Source organism: Lissotriton vulgaris, chromosome 1_1 (genome assembly GCF_964263255.1).
Source record: "Lissotriton vulgaris chromosome 1_1, aLisVul1.2, whole genome shotgun sequence".
NCBI lineage: Eukaryota > Metazoa > Chordata > Amphibia > Caudata > Salamandridae > Lissotriton > Lissotriton vulgaris.
This window is the reverse complement of record NC_141685.1, coordinates 1,550,456,181-1,550,481,023: the sequence shown is the minus strand read 5'-3', so window position 1 is coordinate 1,550,481,023 and position 24,843 is coordinate 1,550,456,181. Positions and strand designations below refer to the sequence as shown.

At 40.9% G+C, this 24,843-nt stretch overlaps 1 protein-coding gene across 3 annotated transcripts in view; it reads left to right on the top strand.

The window, feature by feature from the left end:
- Positions 1 to 24,843, top strand: part of KITLG (KIT ligand) — a 160,637-nt gene that overhangs the window by 47,591 nt on the left and 88,203 nt on the right. For all 3 annotated transcript variants that reach the window (XM_086918007.1, XM_086918006.1, XM_086918008.1), the window contains one exon: positions 13,264 to 13,368. In XM_086918007.1, the coding sequence (XP_086774133.1) occupies positions 13,264 to 13,368 (105 nt within the window). The remainder of the gene's footprint in view (positions 1 to 13,263; positions 13,369 to 24,843) is intronic.

Sequence of the window (24,843 nt, the reverse complement as noted above, 5' to 3'; positions counted from 1 at the left end):
TGCTGCTCAATATTGTGAAATGAGATTACGCTAACGTTTATTTTGTGCAGCATATCCAAGAGACAACTAAACTATTATGATTTAATTTTCTACACAACGCAAAACTGAACAAGTCAGGTCCCGGGCCGCGCTGTGATTGGCTGACGTCACGGGGGGTGTCCCGGGCGGCAGCCAATCACAGCGCGGCCCGGGAATGACGTCACGGGGTGTCCCGGGCCGGCAGCCAATCGCAGCGCGGCCCGGGACAAAGGGGCGGGGCTTAAAAAAAGCACCAGAAACGCCCCCGAATCGCGTTTTCGAGAGAAAGCGCGATTGACAGCCTCTGCCTCCCAATGGCTATCCTCCATTTATGGAGCTAGCCAATGAGAGGCAGAGGCGGGGCCGACATCCATACTGAAGACAATAGTTTTCAAACTGGGAGGGGCACTTCGTGCCCCTCGCCAGGTTCGAAACCTAAAAAGCACAATTGAAAGTACGCCAATTGGCCTTTCAGCTAAGGAACAGAAGGTATGCAGACTCTAATAAATTGAATCCTTCCTTTGAAATGAAAGGGTTCACCCTTTGCATGATCTAACCTTTCACTCTGATTACTTTTGTTAGGCTATTACATAAAATTATTACACTTCTCGTACAGTTTAAAAATATTTTCCAACCGAGGAATCTAAGTAAACTATGTTAAAAATGGGAGTATGCATACATTAGCACAACTCGTAGCCCATCAGAACATGCTCTACAGTGTAAGGCTTTACACCTCCCCCTAACAGTTAAAGAGGACGTATGTTAAAACGATGCTGTGCAAGAGAAATAGAATTGATCCATTACTTCTAAGTTAAAAATTGAGATCCTAGGATTTGTCATTTGAATGATGAAAACGTGTTGCCCATATTTTGTGTGATTTCTATTCAATGCAAAAACCAGTTGTTACCATGGCAAAATTTAATGGTACTTAGTAAATGAATACCAGAAGGATCTATAGACCCAGTTGGCACTGTCAGAATCCAACATGTGACTTGCATGCCACGAGATCTCAGCAGTGACACCTTATCTCTGGGATCCTTCTTCTCTGGATTTTTTTATGTACAGCTTAAGGTAACGAATATTTGATTTGCATATGCGATCCCATAGTTCCCCTTTTCTCATTTAATTTTATAGCACTCATGTATTTTACATAAACTATTTGTATTAGGCTGATACTTTTTACCAAAATTTTAAGAACAGCTCAACATTTCACATGTTTAAATAACATGCTTGTTATATGTGCCAATGTAAAAAGTAAAGCATGCTGCTAAAAGAATGGGTCCAAACACCCCTTCCATTGTTGTAACCCACCTCTTTTGTGATTCATCTCAAAGTAGTATGCGCATGCTCCATCTTGTCGACCATGGCTTTGAGCGTTCCACACTCCAGGTAGGCTAGAGCCACTACAATCACGTAGTAACGTCATTCTTACCGAATCCAGAAGCAAAACAAAAGTATTTTCATAATAAGTCCTTTTCAATAGGAGGTGCTAGGTAAAGTGTGCCATGTGCACAAGGAAAGAGATAGAAGTCCAAACTAGTTGCAAAGTAATTGAGTATAAGAAAGATAAATGCTAAGTGTACTATTATGTGCAATTACAACTTGGTATGTGTGTTTAACATTTACAGATCAGCCCAATCCTATAATACGCTTGAAAGATAATATGCAGAATGATCTGTCCAGTTTAAAACTGTAGTGCAAACTGCAGTACAATGTATCTGCTTCTAGAAGTCAATTGATTTTGCCTGTGAGAAAGGGAAAATGTCTTCTCTCTACTATGAGAGAGCGTGGGGAGGTGTCAGGATAAATCACTGGACCTTTAATTGTCATTCTAGCTAGAACTGAAAAACACAAGGCTAGGATTTCCAGATTCATGAACTGACGTCTTAAGCATAGGTATAGTTCCCCCATGTGAGAACTCTTCCTTCTCTTTCATCTCCACCTTCTTCTGGCCAATACAAGCTTTTTCTTTTTCACTTGAAGCTTTACTAATGGCTTAATATGCCTTGAGTTACAGCCACCCCTGGCAGTAAAATCCACTGCAGGTAGTTTCTAAAGTCTCTTATACTGAGCAATCTGTCCACTCTGTTTCTTCCTGGGCCAACCAAATAAAGAAAATGCCTGGCCATGTCCAGGGCATGGTATAACTGCATATGGAGCCCCAGAGACCTGAAATGCCATAATACACCAGTCTGCACAATGTGGCGATAATGGATAACTATTCTGGAAAACAGTGCTTTAGTCAAAAGTACATTCGGTTGAAGCACTTTCAGCCGTTACTTGTGAGTAGCCAGAGTCTTTCATGAACCCACCCCACACGTAGCATGGCCCAGTACTCTTGGACATGCAATCACAGTGCTCCACCGATTCTCAGTTCTCCCACACCTTGATTTCATTTACCTTATTTGCTCACTTGGACATAAAGGCCTGCTCAAATACAAGATGAACACTCTGAGATAGCTGGGCAATTCCAGTTGAGTTCAAGAAACTGCGAGGACTCTTTTCCACACCATACTATATTGTTGGCCTGCTCTACAACATGAACTAAAATTAAATCCTTAGAAAATGCCCAGAGAAACTCCGATTGCCACTTAACATGCTCTGCTTGTAGACTTCAGAGTAAACAGCCTAACATTGGAGTGGCATGTGTGTTAAGATATACACTTTGCTATTCTCCATTGAGACGTGCAGCTGAACGCTAGCAGATTTCAATGCCATGCCATCACATGGTCATGGTCCTGTTTGAGATCATGATTACTGCTTTGCCCATGACTGTCATGGCAGGGCCTCTGTGAAGGACATTCCCACTTTATTTTGCAAACTCTATACATTTTATAGTATTTATATAGATATTAGCTATTAACGTTGTCCTTTCACTGAAACAATGTTGGCCTTTTGCAAGCTGTACTAACCAGATTGGATTTCGATGAAATTTGTATGCAGCATTTCCGGTTTTAAAGGTGCATTATTAAAGGAGCTTCCTCAGAAATCAGGGCATGGCTTTTCAGTCAACTAAGAGGTAATCTTTTAACTATAGCTGTAACGAGAATGAGCCATGGTTTGTTTGACGTACAGATAGCGTCTGGCTCAAGTCTAATGTTTATTGCAGGTTTCCATTTAGATCTCAGGGAATAGTTATGGCTGAGCAGGCGTGACTGGAGGAGAGTTTGAATGGCCTTTGCTCTGCCAGGAAAATAATTTGTAAATCATTTGTGAAGATTCCTTTTAACACAAAGTAGCTTCTTGAATAACAAGAGTGTGCTCTGCTCACGTCAGATGATTCTTATCATTGCAAAACCTTAGGGCGATGGCCTGCAGCTGGGTGTCTGCTGGCATTGTGAGGATTGAAGCAACCAATGATGGCATTGCCACACCCGAGCAGAACGCCAACTATTTCCTTGACTCCAGTTTGTCATAAATTGCATGCAGGTCTTATTTCTGAGTGGGTGTTGTATCCAAAACAGACCTCCCTCGGCCTGCTTGAAATCCAGAATATCAATGCAATGGATCCGATGGCAGTTTCCTGTGTAAGAATATTGTAGAAGGCAAATCCTGGCCAAAATAGGTAACACTTGTGTTTCTCCGACAAAAAAAGGAGAGCAGTATATATATTGCACAACATTGTGGAGCTGTGCTTTAAGCTTTATATTTTGAGGAACGAAATTGGTGGGTCCCAGACCATGAAGAGTCCAAGAAAATACAAGGGAGTGAGTGATCTCTGGTTTGATGGGCAGACAAGCAACAAACACGGTAACTATGTGAGTGGAAAGATGTGTCCTTTGCTTTTAGTCTGTGTGTGCTGCTGCATTTTGCAGATGTTGAATGTGGTACAAGAGATGGTCTGAGAGGCCAGGATAAATGCTGTTTACCCCAGTAATGCACAAATGGACTTTGGAAGAGAGACTTGAACATATTTATATTTGTCTTGAATCTGCTTCTCTGGCAAGCATTTCTTTAGTTCTGATTCTGAGCTATCACTGAAGATTAGGGATTCTTTTTGGAAGAGGGCAGCATGACTGACATCCAGATTGGTCTGCTTTACTCCAATCAACTTTACAGGCATGTTTACTTCACCTATTGTGGGTCCTTCATATAACTGTCTGTGAATTTGGTGACATGGATGTTTTCATTACCAAGCCAAGAGAACCACTTCCTGAGAGCAAGAGCCCTATAATTCAAGATATTACCAAGTACTAAAATTCAAGGAGCTTTTCTTAGTTTGCTTCAAAAGAAAGTTTTGGTTATGCACAGCAACCAAATGTTACTTCATTTGAGAGCAAGAGTCCTCTTTTGAAATTATGAACATTTGTCCATGCAAAAGTAATTCACAAAATTCAAAAGTTGGATGATTGTACACGTCCACAAAAAAATCAACTTTAGGCAGTTGTGGTTATAAGGCTTGACCCATTTTGTTATTCAGTTCCTCTTCACACCTCAAGCTCATGTACTTTTTCTCACTTTTACGTCTTTAATACAATCAAAGATAGTTTATGCTACGTATACAAGTTGGAAACGTGTATATAAGCAGCAACCTCCCAGCTTGTGGCAAACTGTATATCTGTAGAATGTTGTCAGACCTTGAATGGGCTATCCATGCTTAAATATGAAAACTTGAGACTATGTTCAAAAGTCGTAGAGTAAAATACTAGGGCTATAATATTTAATGGCAGCCTATAAATGGCCGTCGTTAATTATTCCTTCAATCTGAATATTTATAAAAATCTTGAAACATTGACTTGGTCTAGAATCCTTTGAAGTACTTGTATTTGCACAAGTAGTCTTTGTCCTCGGGTGTCTTGGAATGAGGCGTTGTTACCTGCCCAAAATGATATAGTTATTACTGCAAACAATCTTTTTTTATTATTTTCCTGGCTTTCTGAATTGGGAAACTTTTATATTGCAATATGTTTACACTAATTGCATAGTGGACCATCCTGATTCCATCAAGTATGGATACTACTTATTATTTGAGGAAAAAATACACCACACTTACACAGTGGCTGACTATGTAATGCGAACCAGTCGCCATTAGACCCACATTTCTGCACCTCCACAGTTTAATTTTGTTTCAAAGAAATGTGCTGAGAGTGCATCACAAAATCCAGTATTACAGCTATCCAATACACTGTTATTTCTGTAGTCCGCATTTTGCAGGGTATCTTTTTGGGACATTTCCTCCCCATTGTCACATGTGCTATCCGCACCGTGTCTCATCTCCGCTTTGATATGTATCACAATAAATTATCCAATCTTTTTGATTTAGATTTGTTCTTTGTTGGTGGAAGTTAACTAAGGTGGATGGTTTAGGGGCAGAGAGTGGAAAGGGAACTATTCCTGTTAAATCGGGACTTTGGTTACATTATTTCTTTAGATTAAGCATTTGTCTGCAGTTTTAGACATTGGTGCTTAACAGTACTTTCTCCAAATACATGTATCCATTATATCAAAGTGCAGCAATATCTTTCTAATAGTTTGGTTGCACTTCAGAAGAAATTATACAGAGAACATCTAGCCTAAATATCCTGTCCAAACATTTGTTTACAAAAGATATGGTCCCTTTGGGTGTAGCTTATCTGGTTACTCATGTGCAGCAATTCTTTTTATTTTATTTGGTAAGCGATATTTAGGGCACAATATTTTTGTCAACCGATATTCTGGTACAATCCTTTTCAAATCTGCTATTATTTGCATATTTATCTTCGCACAATAACGACACTCCACACATTCTGTTCATAGCATAAAAGGTCACTTTATTACTAGGACAGCCTCCGCACCTTACATTTATTTATTAAAACACCAACCTTTGTACCTTTTTCCAAAACCTTTTCCCCAACTGTTTTTCATCACCATTCCCCAATGATTTCCTCATTTTTCCAAAAACTCCAAAACCGTTTATATTCCAACCAAAGTTTTTCTTACAACTTTTCTTTTCCTTATCCACCTACCCTCCCCCCCCACCCCCCAGAGAGAAAGGATATGTCCGCTCTAGACTATCCTATCCCCCAAAACACGCCAACAAACATATAACATAACAGGAGCACTATCCTTGCTGCCCTAAAGTGACATACCTTGTATTTTATTTATTTATTTTATATTTATTATATATTTTTTTTCTTTTCTTTCTTTTTTTTTTTGTAACAGAAAAAAACACAAAAACTGACACACATACACAGAAACGTAACCGACCAACCTACCAACATAGGGCGGGTGGGTGGGCAAAACGACAACGCCGCCCTCCTCCCTCACAGCGGGTGACGACGTATTCCCGCTCCCACCCGAGCGCGTCTAAGCCCCTCCCACAAGCCAACCTACCAATCCCATCCTGTGGGAGCTCGCATTGTGCGAATAATCCCAGGGGGACACTGGCCCGTGCCAAGTCCACCTGGGCCCCATTGGAGTGAAGTTCATGTAGGTGTCTTTTCTCTCACAATGTTAAGACTGGCTATCGAAGAGTCCTTTTAACAGCCAGCAAGTTTTTGTGCGCCGTAAATCTGAAGGCAATATACAAATAGCTAATTTCTGGTAGGATTATGATAACCCGGTTTGCCTCCGAGGGAGATTTCAACTCTGGGAAGGTTCGAGAACCCTCGAGGTCTTGCTGTGCAAGGCAAACAGGAACTAGCCTTTAGACGATGGAGATAATTATTCACCCATAGTTGTTAAATTTACCAATATTCCATGTTCACCCTGGTATTGAAGATTGTTTCCGTCAGTTGTATGTGTAAGTGGTGTGGCGATGGGTTGCCTTGGTAACCGCTTGTTGTGTAACGTTTATTCTCACTTCCGGTGTGGAACTTGGGGCCTCGCGTTTAAACACGGGTCCCTGCAGCGCATGCATTATTCAACTGGTCCAGTAAACATTTGCCGTCTATGCAAGCAAAACCTGCAAGGAACAAGGTCACCAGCAATCGTGAAAGAGGGCTTCTGAGAACGCAGAGAGCTCCCGGGCCGAGGTGAGCCTGCAAACAAATAACTGAATGGCAGGCTCATTTTTGCCCTGCGCAAAACCTCTGCCACAGACGGCTCTCCAAATATTTCTGAGCTCCTAGCAACCAGTCACAGCGTTAGAAAGATCATAAACATTGAGAGGGCAACACACTAGTGGGAAGTTTTAGCGAGGGGATTTTGTCCCTTATGTGTCCCCCCTCCCACCCCTTCTTCTGTGAGTTTAATGTTTGCTTCTATGTTTTTCAGTGTGGTGTTAACATCTTGCGTTTGATTGTTAATATTGCATTTATACCAGTGTGAGAAAATATACATTTGTCCACTTTCTTCTTGTTTTACATAAATGCGGGTATTGTCTTGCACAGTCTGTGGCATCTGTTAGTCAGTTCGTCTGTATCTAGTAATTCAACGCATGCACCTGTTTTTTTTTTTTACTTGATTTGGAGCACTATTGCAGGATGGATTCTCTGTTATAGTAACCAGCATTGTGTATCAACATTCGAAAATGCATGGCGTATTCTACGTTTTTGGTAGCCCTCGTCATCTTTTCCGTCTAGCAAAAGGTCGAGAGGCAGTGAATGTATTTCTTAACATTGCAAAATCATTTTAGGAAACCATATATGGAAACCTATTTCTAGTGTTCTGCTGACGTTCAACTGCGTCACAAATCTACCAATAATAGTCAATGTTCATACGAGCATTTATTTATTCATAAAAAAAAATGCATTGATGGATATATGGATCTTAGCTAAGAGTTCTAAACTCAACTTTTTTCTTGGACCTATTAATTATTCCATGTTATGTACTTAATCTTTCGTGAGTTGAGTTACTAGTTGTGGCATTCTCAGGTGTATTTCAAATATTTTTTGCAAACCTTCTGTGAAATTCCGCCATATTTTTTAATGCTTTCTCTGCATAAGTTTTCGCTTAACCCCTCCCCTGCTGGTGACGGAACCGCTCCGTCACCAGCCGCGGTCGCGCTGTGCTGATGACGGAGCGGTTCCGTTACGACACACCTACGCGACGCGGATTCCGCGCCTGCGCTGAGCGTTCTATAAAGCGGGCGGGGGCGTGACGGAACCGCTCCGTCATGAGCACAGCACGACCGCGGCTGGTGACGGAGCGGTTCCGTCACCAGCATGGGTGAGCTGCGCGCCCCCCTGCCCCCTTAGCGCTGCGGCGGAATAGCCGCCGCAGCGAAGGGGTTAAACAGAGTCTGTCATTGGTTGAATAGTTTAACAGGGCAAGATGAAAATGTAGAAACTGGGTAATTTGAGGTTTGTCATTGCTGTTCTGACAGTCTGGGGGTCTAATGCGATTTCTGCCTGCCAAGTCGGGACTGTTAGACCAGATCGCTGAAATGCAGACCTACCTGCAAGGATGCGTACCCACCAAATTGCCGTGGGAAGAAATGACCTCACAGGTTTGGCCATTTGCATCACCGATAACCTTCAACCGCTTCCTGCTCATGGCAGAGGAGCTAGAAAAAGGGGAAGAAATGAGCCCAGATTCAAGCAAATTCTGTTATTGAATCAACCTCTTCTTTTGTTCATGTCATTGCCTTCCTATTCACAGTGGTCTCAAGTTAGCTTGGCGCAAGCCAGGCGTAACAGCCTACACTAAACTGGCGTCCATGAGTAATTGAAATAATGTAACCTAATTCTTCAAAGGATAACCCCCTGAAACGCCCTTCCAATTTATCCACAACAAATTACTATTACAGAAGAGTGCGACTAAAATGGGTCCTATTCTGCTAACCTTTCTTCCTGTATTGACTGAAGCGATGTTTGTGACATCCTAGGTCCATGATGCCTTTTAGAGTAAGGTGTGACTTTGGCTGCTTTTATATTGCGGACTTTCAATATGCAGAAAAAGTAGATGGATGCTATAAGGAGGAACTCTTGCCTCCCAGTTTGGAAAAACCAGATAAAGGATGACATAGCATAGCAGATGCACTATAACGTTTAGATCGGACATCCTTGGAATAGTGTTTTCCAAGGCGCTTTGCCTTCACTCCCCTATCTGTGCTGAACTAGTGTTTGTTGGCATTTGGACTCTGGGCAACTTACCTCTGCTAACCAGTCGTAAGGTGCTTGTGATCTCTACCTTAAACATTGAAAAATTAGCATACACCTGATTGGTGCATTTAATTTACTTGTACGTACTAAATCTACTCAGGGCCTGTAAATTAAATGCTACTAATGGGCTGCAGCACGCCTTGTGCCACCAACTAAAGTAGCCCGCAACCTGTAGTGCAGCTTTCAACGGTTGACCTTGCATAATGTACCTATTGCCAGGTCAAAACCTTCCATTTTAATACATATAAACGCCACGTAAGATAGGCTGTAACCTTTACTGTAGCAGAGTGTATGGTATTTAAGAAGTTGGTTATGTATGTTTAGGTTTTAAATGCCTGCCCGTGAAAAGAACCTGAAGTCGTTTTTCACCATTTTTTAAATGGTTTCTCCCATATAAGAACACTGGGTACCTCATTACTCCTAATACATTAATACCCCAGTTTAAGAATGGACTGAGAAATGCCTCTTCCACTCCTTTTGATTGCAATTTAAAAACCTCTTTAATGGTAAAGTCCGATTTTAAGTTACTTTTCTGAAAATGGCACTTTTAGAAACTTGTCATTTTTCTGCCTGAATACAATGGCTTTCTTCCACTGTCTAAGGTCAAACTACAGTGTATGCCATCCTTTGGTGTGGTATGTTATGTGGTCTTTCAAACAAACACAAAAGGGCCCTGGGTGTAGGGCAGGGTGTTCCTCTCCTGAAAAGTATGTCCCGGGTGGTTGTGCCCAGCCTTCCTGAGCTTCAAAGGGTAGCCGCTCGGCTATACTTAGCCACTTGCTGACTTCTAAAGGCTGGCTACCTGCCCTGCCACTAACAAATGCAGCTCACTATTGGGTCTGCCTGCCCGTTGATACACTAGACAGTTTGGAGCTACACCCAGGAAAGGGGGCAGGGTCTACAAAGGAGGCAATCTCCACCCACAGGCTGGCACTGGGTATACAAATAGCACCTTCAGACCCTCTGGTCAGAAAACTCCTGGACTTGTGGAAGATTCAGAAGAAGGATTTCAATGTTGTCTGAAAAAAGAAGAGTGATCCTGCTCACCTTGAAGTGACTTCAGGGTCTGTCGCTTTACTTGTTTGATCTACAGAGATGCAACAAGCTTCTAGAGGCCTCCTTGCAACTGACCAGCTCCGTTCTTTTCCTTCATCGCATGTCGGAGCACTTGCCGTACACCAGCTCAGCATGTGTGCCATGCAAAAACCTCTCCTGTATATACTTTAATAGACCATGTTGCCCCATCTGTAATAATAAACAACACATTTAAAGTGAAGAGGCATAAATGCGTATACATTCACTGAAACAATCGTGTTTAAAAATATAAAAAATTGTCTTGATTCAGTGTAATACACTAAAGTAAAATGCTTTCCAGAGTTAAAGAAATTGAGTTTCATGTTCTCATCAAAGGCATCTGCTCATTAAACCACACAATACTAGGACAACCTTGACAGGATCTAAACCGTAATGAACAGCGAGAAACAAAGAGCATTCATAGAAAATGAATGCCTAGGGGTGTTTTAAATCACTAAACTGGTGCCTACGGGAGGCACAGAATAAGTGTTGGTTCCTCCAAACAAGGGACAAAGCCATACCCCTGGCACACACGGTTCAAGTTAACCACTGAAGTCTAGTGTCTTGAAGTCTAATAATAACCCTGGTTTATTGTTCTCCATCTGGTAATTATGAGCAGAAACTAATTTTTGTAGGTACTATCCCCACGGCGCAGAAAACCCTGTGCCACTCGGTGCAAAACAGTGTATGTCTTTGTCTCATATCCCTGATGATGCCCCCAGCAATGTTTCCGTCTATGTCCCCACATGACATAAGGCAACACACATTTTCTTACAGATTCCATCTATGGATATTAAATTATGTAGATGAATTTAGTAAAACCCGACATACCACTGACTGCCTGTGTATTGTGAATAAATATTCTGAAGGAGGCTTGCACTGTCCATTAATTCTACCAGATTCTTCTGGTCTCATGTAATATACCATTAGGTCAAAGTCCTTGTTTACTAGGACTCGTGGATTGTGAATAATAGTCTTAGATTTGCTTTATAGTAAAATACTGGCTCGCCCCCAGATTAGCAAAAAGTTTCTGATTCTCGGTGCTTGTTTTAGCAGATGTTTGCAGTTGGGTTTATTGTTTTTCTAAACCTATAATTGTGTTTACTACCTGCTTTTAAAGATTGAGAATTAAACTAATTTTTAATTCACAATTGTTGAGGTTTTGATTGATGCACTGGGGTAGAGATGGCTTAATATTGCACATCAAATTAATGTTCTTATTCCAGGCCTGATAATTCTTGTAACCTCTCAGTTTGGACACCACTTCTCTTGTCTGTAGAAACATCCTATTTGTAATCATTACTTTGAATATTCACTCAGGACTAGAACAAGACCTACCTCCCTAAGGGCCAGATGTAGGTGGCCATTTACCGACCGGTAACGGCCGATTTCGGCCATTACCGACCGGTAAATGGTCATTCCTGATGTAGGTGCCTTATTTTACCGATTCGGTAAATTTACCGAATCGGTAAAATACCGAATCGGTATTTTTACCGATTCGGTAACTTTGAGATGTAGGTGGGACTCTTCTGAGTCCCACAGGCCTTACCGAATCGGTATTTTACCACCCAATCCTATTGGGTGGTAAAATACCGAATACTGGTGTGCATGCAAATCTGTGCAATGTGACAAACAGACATGCCCTTAGGGCATGTCTGTGTGCCACATGGCACACAAGTCCGGAATTGGGGTGCCAGAGGGTGTCAAAGTGACACCCCCTGCACCCTTGCAACAATCTGAATTTACCGAATCGGAAAATACAGATTCGGTAATCCACATCGATTCCTATGGGCTTCAAGGCCCATAGGAATAAATGGGGGATACCGATTCGGTATTTACTGAATCGGTAAATACCGAATCTTACCGATTTTGGTATTTACTGATTCTGAATTACCTACATTTCCCCCCCTCTAATTTACCACTTCTTAAATACCAAATCGGTATTTAAGAAGTGGTAAATTAGAAATACCTACATCGGGCCCTTAATGTGTTGATTAGAACGCTGGTATTCTGCTGCAAATTACTGTTCTGCCACTGCTGCCTTTCTACACTATTGGCCTGTATGCCTATGGAAGCCCACTGAAGTTTTCTTGGGGAGTTGCTTTTTCTTTGTTACTGCACACAGCCTCTGATCCAATTTATTGTATTCATTATAGTGGCATGCATCCCTCCTTTTAAAAATGTACACAAGGTTCGACAATAAATAGTGACTACCCAGAAAGTATCCCTGAATTGTGCACGCTTGACAATTATTGGATAAATGCACTTTTTGGATCTGTGCTACCACTGGGCTCCTGGTTTCTCCAATTCCATCGGTCACATTCACAGAGTAGATGGGTCTGAGTCCCGCATGGGAACTGATGTTTGTGCTTGGTTAAGAATGGATTCCAAGTAGGGTTCTGCTGTTGTACATATCAAAGCAAGAGGTTCTCTGGATCAGGCTAACAGCACATCTGATGTTGGCCTTGTGATTATTTTGATATTCGGTATATTGTTGGGGAATGAGAAATAACCCATCGCAAATAAATAGACTAGCATTGCTGAATTGCAGATGTGGGTTAGTCTGCTCACTCCAAATTAAATTAACAGTAATAACTAAATCCATAGATGAAATCTTGACTAATTCCCCACTATTGGTGATTCTCTCAAAAAGGAAAGGACGTCACTGCGGTCTGTGATGGACCTCTCAAATTAGGGCTTGAGTGTAACTAAACATCAGTGTTGTGTAGCCATACTAATGACAATGGAATACTCTTAACATCTCTAGCCTATTATAATTTTTGCGCCTCCATGCATTGTTTGGAGGCCTCCTATATTGGGCAGAACAGAATACCTGCATGCCAGCAAGTTACGTATTGACAGGAAGGAATGTAATTTGTTAACGTAATCAAAGACTTTTGACTTATTTTTTTTTTAAAAACACCAATCCGCCTGTTCATGCACTCTAAACTCCTTTTTTTTCTAGCTGCTTCAGTTGTGGTGCTCATCAATTGTTCTTGGGGTGTTCCCTTAAAATAAGCTCCCATTATATCACACTGTTAACTTTAACTTTCTAACATAGCAGTGTACTTTTGTGTTTATGCCCGCATGGTTGTTTTATCCTATGTGGAATGTAGAACTTACTTTTCATATTTTTTTGTTATTGCAGACTTGGATTATCACATTCATATATCTTCAGCTAATCCTATGTGTAACTTTCGGCAATCCATGCGGGAATCCTGTCACTGATGCTGTGAATGATATTGAAAAACTGGTAAGGCTACTTTACTAAAGTGTGTTTTTTTTTGTTGTTGTTTTTTTTCCTTTTAAATCAATTTTAGATTTTATTTTTGATGTACCTTTTGGTGAGGCTTAGGTTATTTTTTTGGTCTTGGCAATAGCCAATTTAAGATGTTTCTTGATCATACCTATTTCTTCCAATAAAGGTAGATGGAGCTGCGTGTTGACCCCTTGCTTGTGACTGGAGGGCTTTGCTATCTCACTTCTCTGATACTGTTACAATGGCTTTACACCATATGTTTGTATTCTTTCCATCTATGAAAATGTTTGTCTCATTTTGATTGGTGGACATGTATGCTTCCCCCCAGTTGCTGCGGTTTACATTAATTACCTTTTTTACTTTCAGTACTCCACGGGAGAACGTGTGTTTTCTTGACCTCTTCTGTATGCGCTGCTTCCCCTTTACATTCTTGCCTCCCAGGTCATAGGTAGCTTTTCCTGGCCTTCCTGACCTATGTGGTTTTTTTCCGCTTTTTTTAATTGGCTCCACCCTGATCTAAGCAACGTTTACTTCCCTGCCATACTATAGCTATACCATACCTCCACTGTCCATTTACCACATCTATTTTTTGAATTGTGTTAATTTTTTTGTGGGTCTGGAAGCTGTGATTTTCTACCGGTCTGATCTCATATTAAAGGGGGCTTTCACATACCCTATTTATTTTTACTGTTCCAAGAAGGGCTAGAACAGTGACTTAAAAAATGCAATCTGTGTTGTCATGGTGACTGTCTAGGAATGGGTTTACTTTTAATAGGCGACCCGTTTCAAGATTACCAGACATATATGCACATGTGTCTTAACTAGGGCCTCTGGAAATATGAAGCAGGGGATGGACCAATTATGCGGCAGGGTTGAGCAAATTATATGGAAAGAAAAGGAATATGATGTTGCCTAAAGCAGTACATTTTGTGATCGTATACTTATTATTTTGAAATTTTTACACTTGCTATCTCTGTTTGGGTATTGATTGCCCCTCATTAGTACCAGTTTAACATCCGTATATAGCAATAAGCAACAGAAAGGTGACCAGTCAAGCCTTTCAAAGGGGCTTCCACTGTGCGGCAACATGTGTCACTGCATTTTGAGTAACTTTTGAAACGTTTGAGCTATAGACCAATATTGTTGTTGAAATATGCAAATTATGAAGCAGATGATGGATTATTTGCCAAATGCAGCACATCCATAATTCTGTGAAAAACGCCACACCTGCACCATTTCATATTTCCTGTGACCCTGGTCTAACCCATATGTTTGCCTGTCAGTGTCAATAAAAATTGGCAAAGCCATTAGCTCTACTATTTACAACTGAGACCTATTGGGCTTGCCATTGCTTGTAATATGTGGTGTTTTTTGCAAAAGTTTTTAAAGGGTAATCATGACCTGTGAACTGATTACAACAGTGTTACATTGCCTTTAATAGACACATTTTACTTCTTGCTGAGGGCGATATAAATGTGTTTATACAGAGAATAGCCAATACAAAGTCAGATAAGGGTTTCGACGTACAGGAACCTTGAAATGACCAAAAGGTTTAAAACCTGTATATTTAGTGCTAGGCACAATCTTTTTCTATTTCTAAGCGCTGTAAATTGATATTGTATCAGCGAGCTATTCGTAATTAATTTACTCACCTCAGTTGGCCGTGCCTAGATTTGAGGTTGTGAGCTGAAGGCCGGAGTAGAAGTCCTCAGTGATAATTTGAGTTTGTGAGCCAACTTGCCAATAGTAGGTTTCGCTATTAACGAATGTATGGTACTATGATTACCTTTTGAAAAGAATGAAAATCTGAGATAGGTGGATATCTTAGTTAATAATTTTTTTGTTTCTTATTATATTGTCCGTGGATGCATTCTTTAATAACCAGGGGTAATCATAGAAAAGTTAACATTTAATAAACCACCCACCAAAACAAGGTTTTGTACTTGTTCATAACCACCCAATACCATTGGCCTGAAAGGCGCAGTTACAGTTTCAAGTCTATTGATTCCTATGATCGATCAATTTGAGGCCGTCAGGAACTGATCATTTATTTCTTCTACAAGCTTTCACATTTTGAGCCTGGAAGGTGAATGTTATGCCTAGACTTCGGTAGTCCAAGCACTTTATTCCTCTGCTTGCATGCGTTTCTGGGGACTTCATGATCTGGCTGTATAATGACCAGATTCTGTGTATAGTAACTGTATGGGTCGGAACAAGTTGTTTTTCCTTGCTGCTTTGCAAATCTGTTCCTTTTGCCTCCCCCAGAAGCACAGATTCTACTCTATTCTGTTGAACAGGAAACCATTTCAACTTCATTACATTGTGAATAGGCATATTTACATAATGTTGGAATCTCGTGAACAATTGCCATTGGAATTAAAGATCTTTTCAGCATCCATCGGGCTTAGCATTTTATTTGCTTCAGAGGAGTCGGTTTTCTTTGAGAAACAGTAGGGAGAGTATTCCCTTTGATGCCCCTATTTCTTCTGGTCTGGGCTGGTCTGGATCTTTTTAAATTGAGGCCTTGAATAATTTCCATTGGCTCTGCAAATGCATCAGTTATCTAAACAGTTGGCCTGGTTGTGACCTCCAGCAGATGATGTATTCTGTTCAGTCGTGAAATCCCTGCTTGTCCTCCCCATTTAAAGTCAGCAGTTTTCAATTATGAATGACTTTCTTGTGAAACAGCAAACTCATTAAGATGATGGACGGAGTGCTGAAACTTTTCAGACGCTCACCCCAAGTCACAGATCTGGGTTGAATCCATCAACCTTCTTCTGCTCACTAAGCCACCCCAGTTTGGACCCAATCCTGTAGCAAAGTGAGCACGGGGCCCACATCTGGACATCCCCTAGCCACTTAGGGTGTACATGGCAAACACATACCAGGCTCATTGTGCCACTGGATTCAAGCTAGCCTGGCTGATGAGGGGTGATGCCCCAAAACCGGTCACGGGATGCTTGTTTCTGGTCTAGGGAGGACCTGGCTTGGCAGTTCGGGCACAACTGTTCCCATGAGGAACAAGGTCAAGACTAATTTGCATATGGCTGCGTCTAAACTGGGGTGGCATGGTGAGCAAAAGGATGATGGATTGAACCTCAAACTCTTTACTTGGGTGAATGTTTGATTTGTTCCACATTCCATACATTATTTGTGTCTTTTGCTTTCTCGTGAAACAAACACCTTTTGACTGGCTGCCTGTAGCTTGACTAAGCTTCAAAGGGATAGTATGCCTCTGACACACAAGCATAGACAAAGATGTTTGTTTGGTTCGTACTATAGTCTCATTAGAACAACTAGAAGATGTTATTTGTGTCCTGGTTACACTTCTTTATGACTGTTTGAGAATGTTTGTATCGGAACAGTCCTACCTGGAGTGTGATTGTTTGAAGGAACAGATCAGTTGATTTGACTTATGCTCTCTTTTTTAAATTCTTTTAGGAATAGTTTCATATAAATGATGTGCACAGGATAATATAGAAATTGTTGATATAAGTTTAACCCCTTCACTGCGGCGGCTATTCCGCCTCAGTGCTAAGAGGGTGGGGCGGCCGCATGCTGGTGACGGAACCGCTCCGTCACCAGCGTCGGTGGCGCTGTGCTTATGACGGAGCGGTTCTGTCATGGCCCGCCCCGCTCAATGGAACGCTCCGCGCAGGCGCGGAATTCGCGCCGCGCAGGCGCTCCGAGCGGGCCATGACGGAACCGCTCCGTCATCAGCCAGCGCCACCGCAGCTGATGACTGAGCGGTTCCGTCATCAGCATGCAACGGGTTAATGAATTTGTGTATATGTATGGTGTTTTATGATTTATCAAAACATTGAATCATGTTTTATGACTGACTGCAGCTGCCAAGAAGCCCTCTGCGGTGCATATTGAACAATAAATCCTGTTCAACACTGCTTGGTATGTGTTCTTTTAATTATCCAAGACATAATAGTTTTTTTGTGTAAATTCGGGGATCAAAATGCTTGTCATTATTAGTACAGTCATTGAGGGACAATTTCTTTAGCTGCTCTCATCCAGTGAACGGATGTAGCTGTTGCTATAGTGTACCTGGAACCTCTTTTATTTGTTTTATACAAGTATCCCAGGGTTGTTTAACCATGATTATGTATTTCTAGCCCATGACCTGGCTCCTAAAATAGTTGTACTCTTGTCTATGCGGCTCTTTGTAGATCTAATCTGTGTGGTAATGGTTAATGTGGTTCTATTGCCACTAAACATCCCCAAAATCACACTGGTACAAGATTTCAACTGGTAGTTTATTGTCCACACCTAGGGCCTTGGCACAGATTCATGATATGGACTGATGAGGTGACCTGAATGTGGTAATGGTTAATTTGAATTCAGATGACACATAATCGCCTATTCTTTCTCCACATGGCCAGCTCATTCGTTCTCCCATCTTTATACACAGGTCTGTCAAAGCATAGTGGTTGGAACTGCTGGTTGTCATGTGGTGAAAGAATTAAAAGCCATCCAATTTTGCCATATTTTAAGATGCCAGCTTCTCTTCAAAGTATGTGTATCAAGACACAAATAACGCACACAAGGCCAGTGGCTTTGACGTTTTGTTGGCAAGTAATGTTTGACAGCAATAGTTGCCCCAGTTGCCCTAGACGGACCGTCTCGTAATGAGGGAACCTCTTGGGCTACTAGAATATGAAAGCTGTGAGTATGGCCGCTTTCCTGAACAGACTGCATTAACCGAGTTAAGGTGTACTCTTAATGAAGAGTTTTACTCAAAGGAGTAAGACGATGACGTTTGCATTACAAAAGGGGAACTTAAACGAGCTATGTAGCAAATGTTGGATAATACATACTTTGCACGTTCTTACGGAGTCTTAAAAGCATATCATGTTGCTATGACTTTAAATTAATATAGATTAATTCACATGGGCAATCGGGGAATGAAAATATAATTGTACCAGCTAAGTAAATCGATCAAAGAACACAATGGCTTTTAATTGCAAGATGCATGTACTGTTGTATCTGCAAAATAGCTATTTGAGCCCCATCACCAAACCGAAGGGGACAATGGAACAATCCTCGAAATGCCGTAGCCTTGATGGAAAGCCCAATCCATGCAATGGCAAAAAGCGCATGAGCACCAATGACGGAAGTAGGCTTTCCTAAAGTCTTCTCTTTGTGCTTTTTCTTGTACTTTTTTTTGAAGAATTAATGATTATTGTCTTTCATATTGTCTGTAGCCAGATTTGCCTGGAGTGACGATAAGCAGTACATTTTATGCTTGTGACTCTCCAAACCTCGCTGCTGCTAGTCTTTGCAGGCAAAAGTGCTTGTGTATAAGTACGACCCTTATTCTGTGCACACTAAATAAGTGGTTTTCCAAGAAAGTTAAAGTCCTAAATCCGTTAAAAACAGTTTGTGCCTGGAGTTTAAATTCTATCATGGGAACTAGATGTAAAACATCTAAAATGCATTTTGTACATGTAATCTAGGTCACATGCAGTCAAATAAATTTCTTGCATTGATGGCGACGGTTGACTTGTACCACTGGTTTCACTGATCCCTTGAGGCTAAAATCACCCTCGTTTTTATAATTTTATAATTTCATGTCTTTGTGACCTTCCACTTTTGCACCAGTGACTATACAAATAACTTAATTCAAGAAGCCCACAGTTAACATTCTAAATGTTCTGAAAATTAGTTAGTGGGGTGCGAGAATCTCCTGTGTAATTTCATGGCCCATTTTCTAGTTTAAAATTAGGCAATGTAAATTCTCCATTGAAAATCCAACAAACCTGATTAAGTTCTTTTACTCCTTCTATGAAAGGTAGAAACAAATTCGATGCCTTCTGTGAAGGATTTAGCATGTGGATCCCGGAGATTCCACAAAAGAATGGTAGTAGATACAATTGTGTTTCTCGAGAAGACAAAACTCTGCTCCCAGGTACACTTCCGCCCACCACAACAATGCTCAAAATCTTGCATTGCATTTGGCTCGCCTTGTTGGTTCTGCAATTGTGAAGCATTGACTCCTGCGCACTACGCATGGTGCTATTGTGCCAGATTTGCTTCACTGGATGAAACCTTTGCACCGTTTCCACTAACTCAGATTTCTAACGATCTGCATACGCCTTCTGCAAAGCTGCCATCACACCGGTTTACTCAAACACCTCATGAATACGAATAAATTGCAAGTAGTCGCTATTGGGTTTGTGGTATACTGCTTTACGGACACAATGGGAAGTTTGTTAAAGAGACTGCTTGTTGTGCAATCTGAGGGCACTTTATTATAAATGTGCTACTACGTCAGGGATCCAGGTGAACCAAAGGAATACATTAAAGTTCACATGCAGCTATGTGTTAGGTATTCTTGCTCATTTGCTGACAAGAAAAGTTCAGAAGGCCTGGTGTACTTTAAAAACGTGCATGCCTTGTCACTACAGACCATTCAGCTTGTCAAGCCTGCTTGAACATACTTTGTAAATATATATGCTACACCTTTTTTGCCTCTTTTTGTTGCCGGCTAATCGCTGATTGCTCAATACAGACTTGACCTCCAGCAAACACTCCTAGGTAAACCTCTCCTTCAATATTTAATCATCTTCACTCTATTTTGGAGCCGGTTCAAGAACTCCAATGTATTATCTCAGCAGCTAGCTAAATGTTAATGGTCTGTGAATGAGACTCCACAACCCTTTCACATTTATGTACATAAGTGCAGGTTGGCTCCTATGTGGTTTAGTGAGTCAGAGCGCATTTAATTTTTAATCTGGTCGGATGTCAAGGTTTTCAACAGTTTTAATTCATGGAGGGGAATTAATATGCAGCTGCCTGGCTTTGGCTTTGTAGTTGATCTTGGGCACAGCCCCAGAATGTCCATGCAGCACAAATTAGTTTAGTGGTATCTTAATCCAGAGGAAGTTTGTATATTTTTTAATGAAGTTTTATTACGAACGTGGTCTACTCCTTTGCCAGTGTCATCAACCTTGCGTTTTACGATTGCATATTTGACCTCCCAAGCTGCCCATTGTTATCCCTTGAGTGAGCAGACCGCGTTTCCCACGAGATTTGATGTCTGCGGCGTGGATTTGCTTTCCTAAACAATTTGGAAAAACGACATCAAATGTTGGAGCCATCTCTATCGTGGTTTGAGGCAAATAATGTCTATAGCCTATGACCTGCTGGATTTATTTGATTTTAGTCTTGTAGATCGAGGTGGGTGAGCCAATAAATTGGGATTAGAGAGAGGATGTGGTGTAATGACCTGAGTTGCTCACTTTGGGACTGGGGAACCGGGTTTAAATGTTGGCGCTGGCTCAACATTCTGTGATTCTAAGCAAATCACTTAATATCTCGTGCCTTAAAACAAAGATGAATGTGTCCCTGTGTAATACAGCTGGAGCTTTATGTAAAACACTTCAATCCCTTTGGGTCGAGCTCCCACTAAAAACTGCAAAAACAATAATGAAGAGCTGATCTGAGTGTCTGACTGAATGCTACGAGCCCATGCAGGAGCTGAACCCTGAAAATGTTTGACACATAACCCATGCAAAAAAATCCAAATCTAAATATGCCATGCTAAAGCATTTTATTTTAGTACATCAGATTTTATCACTGCATTGAGATGGGTTTATTAAGTGACAGTTTTTAAACATGAACTTAAACATTCATCCTTTGCCCCCACCATAACAACAATGCCATTAGTGAATTAAGAGGCAGGTAACTTGTAATGTGGACTGGATATGCGGCCTAGATTTTTACATAGAACAACATTATAGTCTCTTCAAATCGGACACGAGAGGTTCTTGTCCATTACACTTTCTGAACTCACCCTCAAATGGATAAAGGAAACCAGCATTTGCAATGCAATGGGTCTCGCAATTGCAAGATTTTGAGCTATTGGCATTGTAAATGACAACGCCTTTTGTTTTTAAAAAAACACATAAATAAAAGGCATTGTCATTTACAATACCAAATCAAAAAAGTTTCTAAAATGCGAGACCAATTGCATTGCAAATGTTTGTTTACAAGCGCCCCATTCTGCGCATTCATGTTACTAGAGGCCACGGCCCTATTTAGACGAGACATGTCTTAAGAAAAGTCCTTGACCGCAATTAAAGTGAAAGTGTGGTATGGGCACTTTTTTTTTGTTAAAGCGCCCCGTGCAAGCGTGCATGGTGGGCTGAATGTTGCAGGAAAGCATGTAGTGCCTGCAGTAGGAGAAACCTATTAAAGAAAATGGTGCTTACAGACTAAATAAGACATACAGTGTAACAACAACGTAAAAGTGCCAGTCCTCATGGTAAGTAACAAATGGAGACTAGGCGGTACTAAGGAGAGACAAGCCTATTAACGAATCAGAAGCCAGCATTTACGAAGGACGATGACACAAGCAACTGACAAATATGGGTGGAGAATGTGCGGGGCTTCAATTCCATACTCCAATGCAACATGACTCGCAGAGCAGCACATGCGCTGCCCAGGCTAGACCTAAAAGGAAGCATGGTGGAATAAAAATGTTACTTCATGTCACGCAAGCTGGTCACCGAGGAAGAGTGGTCGATTCCTAGGTTTCCTGGTTTTGCACTGTGCTATTCATCTACTATACTGCATCTTTCCCTCTTCTGTTTTACATCAAAGGTTAATGTTTTATCTCAAATTCTTGGTGTAATAGGTTAGGGTGTTGGTGGCAGGCAGGAGCCACATGAAAGCTCAGCTAGTTTTGGGATCTAGGGTCCCAGAGGCCCTCTAGCGGAAACAAAGCCAGGCATGTAGATCGAACTTTCAGTGGCTCGCCCAGCTCTACTTATTGATGTTTGTTGATTCCATGCTCAACCAGGTGGATCACTGATGGTAGAACGTCACACGGATTAAGATGGGTTCATATGGGACTCCACAGGCTAGACAGCTGTTTTGGATCAGGATGATCCTATTTGCCTGCATTTTCGTATTTTGTGAACCATAGTGGTATCTTGTTTACAATGCTTTCTAGAAATAGGAGGTGTTAATAAGAGATTCCAATGAAACAGCAATATTTGTACCAGCTAACTTTCCGGTTACATTTCATACCTTGCTCAGAGTCCCTAATGTGTTGGGAATGCTTTTGTAACCAGACATCTTAATGGCTAATGGTATGGGCCTCTTAAATTAGCAAGGCAACCCCCTAGTAAAGATTACTAGACAGGTCAGGGAACAGGGTGGAAAACAATCAAAAGTACAAAAGCAACATTCCCTCTAGACCTACATTTCTTTAATGTATGGCTTCTCAAAGCTCAGAGGTAGGGCATAAGGAACATGATTCTCCACACAAAAGGATAGATCATTATTACAAATTTTATTTAGGTCTAAAAGGAATGTTGCTTTTGTACTTTTAATGGTATGGGCCTCTGCCACCATGAGCCTCAGGCAGCTGTTGATTTCACAAACTGTTAAATTGGAAGTTTCTACCGGTGTTACTTATCCATTTAAAGTATCCTTATCCAATCTGAGGCTTTCAAATTTTAAATTTGCTAACCTGCCGTTCTCTGGTCAGCTGTAAGACCGCATGTTGTTCAAATCTATGGTTTTTGCACCATTTGGGGACACAGGTTGTGGTGATGCAGGGTTACTAGTGTCAGTAATATTTCTAGTTATTTCTAAAAGTTTCTGAAAAAGGGAGATATGAGTAGCATTGCTTTATTATTATATTCATTCATCAACGATGTGTTGGTGAGCGAGAGAAAAAGGGTCCCGGTAGTTGAGACTTAACATCCATTGTTTGAAAGCGAACCTGCACATCTGCCTTGCATGTGGCCGAATACACCACATTTTGGGAATCTTCTAGTTCTCCCTACTTGAAAATTGTAGCAAGTGGAATCCAGCATACTGGAGCTCATCCTTGTAGACTTCAACTGCTGCTATAGATAGATTAATTAATCAATCTCCTCATCAAACCTCAAATCCTGCATTTAAAGCTTTATAGGTTTTACACCTACAACTATAGGCCACCGAAAGCCACAGCTTTGGCCAGAGAGGTTGAATTGACAGTGTGTGTGTGTGTGTGTGTGTATATATATATATATATATATATATATATATATATATATATATATATATATATATATATATATATATATATATATATATATATATATATATATATATATAATTTTATTTTCAGTAAAATGTTCTGCAAGATCTTTAATCCTACCATTACCACTACCTCTATCAAATGGGGAACATCCTTTACAATGCAACTTTTACCACTCAGTGCCTTTGCAACGCAACTATTGCAACGCAAACCATTACAACGCATTGCACTGGGGGGCGCTCTAGGATAGGGAATAGATTTAATTTACTATCCAACACCTTCCCTAGTGTCCACTGGGACTGGAATTGGAATAGTAAATTAAACTATTCACTATCCAGCACCCCAAAGCGCTATGCATTGTAAAGGTTTTCGTTGTAATACTTGCATTGTAAAAGCATGCGTGGTAAAAGCATGCATTGTAATGTCATACATCCCTAACAAATTGGCCTTTTTGTTGAATAATTTTCTTTAGTATATTTTACCAAAGCTTAGTCAATGGCCAATGTTAGTCTTTCGTGTAGTCTCCGTGGCAACTTCCAAATGGCTACAGACTAACCAGTTCAAGCAGCAAAATCCTTCTATAATGTCACAATGATGTTCTAAATTTAACTGGGAACTTGATATATCTGCAACTTCCATAGTGTGTCTTCTATGTCCCCCTTTACACAAAGCTAAATGTTATAAATTCTTTTTATCTCATGATATTAATATCTGTAGATAATCCGACTTGGATGACTTTGATTTCAATTTGTTTGCATATAACTTGTATCCTGTTCTTTAAGTAGACTGGAAAATGGAAGCAGATGTTCCAAAAACAATTCCATGAACTAGACTAATCTTTCTTGTTTTGATCCACCGGTTAATCTTGCTTGGCACTGTCTAAAAGGTTTTCTTTATGCAGGGTGAAGTTAATCAATTTACAAGTTATCCATGGGATGTTCTGGGCAACTGTGTCCCTAGTGTCGCTTTTTCGCCGAATACACCCTTTCTTAAAGGCATTCTAACTGACCTCACTTTGCGACTGTAATTATACAAGCTAGACTGGTTTAACGGAGCCTATGAGCAATAATCCCTCTGCTCACCTGTTGTTGTACCACAGCCAAATTAAAATGTTACCTTTTGCGCAATATATCGTGCCATCAACTGTATTTCCTTCGATTGTGTGTTTCTCCAGTTTGAGAATCATTGCCAAATTAGGGTTTAAAGTGAGCCACATGGAGAGCTTACTTGCTCAACTCCTATAATAGTTGGACACTGCCAACATCTTGTTTGTAGTAACAGTGGGACACACAAGACTGAATTTCCTGTCAGTGGAACATGTAGGTGCGTTCGTGCCAGGAGAGAGGATTTCCCACAGGGGTACTGGCAGTCACAGACGCCATGTCTGCCAATGCCAGTGGCCAATATCACTTAGCAGGATGCAGCCT